The 4,430-nt window shown below is 44.2% G+C and overlaps 1 protein-coding gene across 1 annotated transcript in view; it reads left to right on the forward strand.

Annotated features, from left to right (window-relative positions):
* The first annotated feature begins 559 nt into the window (after nt 1-559).
* centrocortin (cerebellar degeneration-related protein 2-like) overlaps nt 560-4,430 on the forward strand; it is a 13,202-nt gene continuing 9,331 nt past the window's right edge. The window contains exon 1 of the mRNA XM_011496290.1: nt 560-714. Within this exon, the coding sequence (XP_011494592.1) occupies nt 606-714 (109 nt within the window). The 5' untranslated portion in view covers nt 560-605. The remainder of the gene's footprint in view (nt 715-4,430) is intronic.

The raw sequence follows: 4,430 nt of genomic DNA on the forward strand, positions 1-4,430 counted from the left end.
ATCGCTCTCTCTCTCTCTCTCTCTCTCTCTCTCTCTCTCTCTCAATTTATCTATCACTATCTCTATGACTATCTATCTCTCTCGGGCGCGCGCACGTACATGTGTTCACTATGGTCCGCTCGGAGGCGCTCCATAGAGCGATGGTGGGGCTGTGACGGACTGGAAGCCTCGGTTATCTCTCTCTCTCTCTCTCTCTCTCTCTCTCTCTCTCTCTCCCTCTCTCTCTCTTCTCTCTCTCTCTCTCTCTCTCTCTCTTGCTCGCTCCGTTCCATTTGGGAACCGAGGGGAGATTGGGCCATGTAGCCGTAGCCGATGCGCCGGCCACGGCATCCCTCAGTCTTGTTACTGCGCTCGTAGAGTACGGAAGGACGCGAGCAAGGAGATGCTCCTTACCGACGAACCTCGAGCTTAGGTTGATTGGAGTGCGCGCTGCGAATGGGGAACCGGCGCCGGGCCCTAAGTGGATTTGTTAGTCTGTGCTAGTGGAGCAATTGTCCTACAACTTGGCGAACTTGCGTATTTCGTACGAGCGGCTGGACCCGAGAGTGCCCGAGACTGTCCTTAACCAAACGTCCCAGACGACAAAAGCGGTTATCGAGTGAAGAATGAGCGTGGAGACGAGCGTGGACCTTGTGTGGGAGCCGTCGACGCAATTGAGCTCTCTCGATTGCTGGGACTACTCGATCGAGCTCGATTGCTTACGCGGCCCTGAAGGTAGGCTATCGGTTGCGTACCTCGACCCCATAAACATCCCCATAACGCATTAGAGCAATTGGACCATCATCGAGAGGAGCTTATCGAGGTGCGAAGGGAAGCCGATAAAGATCTACTTACTATTGCAAAATATTGTTTTGCGAGGCTTCCCTCGCACCATCTACTTTCCTTTTTTCCCTCGTACAATTAGCTATGGAGTAAATACGCGTGTAGTTGCGGGGCTTGTTGCTACGCTCGAAAACAAAATCTTATTTATCTTATCGATTAACCTCCCTCCTACGACGCTTTACCGAATCCTTACGTATCAATGACATTACAATGTGCACTTTTCATTGGCCAATTGCAAGTTGTCGCTGATAATTGTCAATATTGCGCAATAAATGTCAGCGGGATAACACGTTTACAGGCTAATTTTGTAAAGCATTCGTAGGCAAAAGCGCGTACTGATGATGGTAAGATTAGAAAAATTTTAAGGAAAATTCCAATGTAACTCGGACGTGTTTATGCAGTACTCGAGTAATAGTAATTGAAACTTGGCGGCTTTATGACAACGATACTTTTAAAAATTTCCATTTACCAGCCACTCTTATTCTAATAAACAATACATGTCGCAGGCATTTATTATTTCAATTAATATTTTGTAATGCCAGTTTCTTTTCACCTAATTATCAATATTATAATCGATTATAATAATAACGATAAGCAGCGTGTATTACAAGCCTTAGAAATAATTCTATTTACAAATGGTTCGTAAATTTTAACATGTTAAGACTGTTGTTTTTATTGCTTTTTAAGAATTCATTGTCGACTACGGACGGCAAATCTTTTCTTCTTGTTTTATTTATTTATTTATTTATTTATTTATTTATTTATTTTTTTTTATTATTTTTTTTTCTTCACCGTTATTTCAACCTTTTTCTCTTTTATTTATTTTTATTTTTTTATTTCGTTTTAGTTGAAATTCTCGAATTAACTTTACAGTCAAATACCATTCATATTTACTAGAATCTTATTCCGATACAATGCGAAGGTTTCTGTACGACACTTTAAGCATAACAAGCAAATACAAATTAACTAATCGATTAATTCTGAAGAGAAAAATGGGGAAAAAATGGAGAAAAAAAACACACACACAATAATTAAATAAAAATACATTTTGTGAGGCTTGTGGGGGGGGGGGGGGGGGAAAATTTTTAAAAATTGTGCATGAAAATTTTTAATAATTGGGCAATATATTTGCCAAGTTAATCGCACAATGGCAATTGACCAGAATGCCATATTAAGCTTAAATTTTAAATAAATAAACGGAAAAATCACATGGACGGCTCTCTATTAAGCTACGTAAATCATTAGTAAATCAGATCGGTGAATCAATTTACAATGGAAAAAAAAAAAACGACTTTAGATCGCCGGAGTGCTGGAATTCAACTGCTCCCACATAGTTGTGGCGGGGGGGGGGGGGGGGGGGGGGGGGGGGGGGGGGGGGGGGGGGGGCGAGCAAAAGTCGTGCCTCGTTCGAAACCCTTCTCGGATGGAATGTTGTTGCATCCGGAACCGGCCTCGATTACAGATTGAAAAATAAGCGCGAGCCAACGGCTTTCATTAAAATTTATAATCCACGTGCGTGATGCAAAGTGCCGCTAAGTATCAGCAACGACGCAGCAAGAGTGGCATTTGTCGAGCCGAGCGCGCGATAAATTGCGCGGGTCGATAAAGCAGGTCTCGCGATAAAGCGGCGAAATTCAGAATGGCGTTTAAGCGATGGGCTTAGGCACTTTTATCACATTAGCGATGATAAGGGAAAAGGCGCGTAACACTTTCGCGGATTCGTATCGAACCATCGCTAGGATCCTGGAGCGCGACAACTCCGATCCCTACCGCTCTCCTTAATAATGCAATAATAACAATAATAACAATAACAATAACAATAATAACAATAATAACAATAACAATAACAATAATAATAACAATAATAATAATAACGATAAGATATCTCTCTTGTTCGGCCAATAAAGCGCTCTTTTTTCAAATTTCTCCTAAATTGGCAATCACTTTCCGCTTCGATTATTATTCATAAATACGAAGAAATTAAAAGTCCTTTAGTTTTTCCGGCATTAACGACAACTGGCATTATTATTGGCGATCGCGCTGCACTTTTAGCGACAATTCGACTTTGCGAACGCTTGTTTGGCTTCCTTAACGGGATACGAATTCTTCATCGCGACTCGCGAGACAATGAAGCACGGTGGTGGCCGAGGATCGAGCGTCTTCGGTCAGACATTTCCCAGACCGACGACTCTGAACAAGCATGGGCTGGGAAAACCTAAGACTGCAAATAACGGCTAGACGAGAGATGGAGATAGAGAGAGAGAGAGAGAGAGAGAGAGAGAGAGAGCGAAAAGCTCGAGTCGCCTGCGTTTCGACTCCGATATTTGCCGATTAGTTAGTTGACCGAACGGGGCGATGGGATCGTATAGACTTTGCCTGGGCAAAGTAAACGAGCGAGGAATGTGATCGTTTAGTTTGCTGTAGGCGAGAAGGAGAGATGCATGTTCGCGCGGGTTACCGGCCTGGGAAACGGGAGCGCATTTCTATTGGCATTCGATTACTTGGTTTATTTTATTCCTTCATGTATCTCTCTCTCTCTCTCTCTCTCTCGTCATTCGGCCGTCCGTTTCTCTCATTCCCGCGCACCGCAGCTATGCGCCTTACACTCGCTTGGCGCGATCCACCTTAACAACGGGGGGCAACGAGGGTTGGTGAGGAGCAGGAGGAGGGTGGATGTAGAGGAAGACCGAAAAACTAAAAATTACCACGTGCTCTTCTCGTCCCGAGGAGACGAACGATTTTCAAAATCGTTCGTCTCCTCGAAAGTTTCAGTCGATACTACGACGAAAGGCAGAGGCCAAAAGCCACTCCTTACAGGATCAACAAAATTCTAAGATTTACATCGGTCGGATTCAATATTATAAACTACTTTCGTCCGTCGATTGCGCCGATTACAAAACCAATGCACATCTGACGTTGATTTTGTAAAATAATTCTTATTACAGTGAGATTAACGAGATAAGGGTAAGGATTTTCAGAACGGGGACTTGATAGGGGTAACGGGATTGACGGGATTCAGGAGCGACGGGCTACGGATCATTGGCCATCGTAAATAACTACGTGCCTCTTTCATTTCGGAATTTTGTAATTATTAAAATTGATAAAATTACGGATCAGGCTGGAGCCGGTGGATTATCGGAATGCCGCTGACGAAGGATTTTGCCCGTCCCGATAATCACTTATCAATGTAATCGGGAAGCCTATTATTATTGTTGTTAATGTTATGATTGTCCCTGTTAATGTGGTAAGCGCGATTGGCTCGGTTAATTTGGCGCTACGTAGCTCTGGCCTCCGTTACGGCCGAATCGTTATTTCCGTAAAAATTTAGCAGCGAACGGCGGCTAGAGGCTCGATTATTTAATTTATGATTACAAGGAGAAAAAAGTCAACGATAATAGAGGTTGCCGACTTTGGCGAGCAATTTGTACGCACAGCCGGCCATCTCTGACTTTGGTCCATCGTATCATCATACGCGGGGACTCGCGAGCACGAGTGCGCGCCTACGCCGCGAGCGACGAGATCTCGTAGGGAGTGGGAGTCGTCGGGGTCGGGGAGGAAACGGTAGCCGATCGAGACCCAGCTGCCGGTCTCGAGGTCCTTAACCCAAG

The sequence above is a fragment of the Ceratosolen solmsi genome, unplaced genomic scaffold (assembly GCF_000503995.2).
Source record: "Ceratosolen solmsi marchali unplaced genomic scaffold, CerSol_1.0 scaffold29, whole genome shotgun sequence".
Lineage (NCBI taxonomy): Eukaryota > Metazoa > Arthropoda > Insecta > Hymenoptera > Agaonidae > Ceratosolen > Ceratosolen solmsi.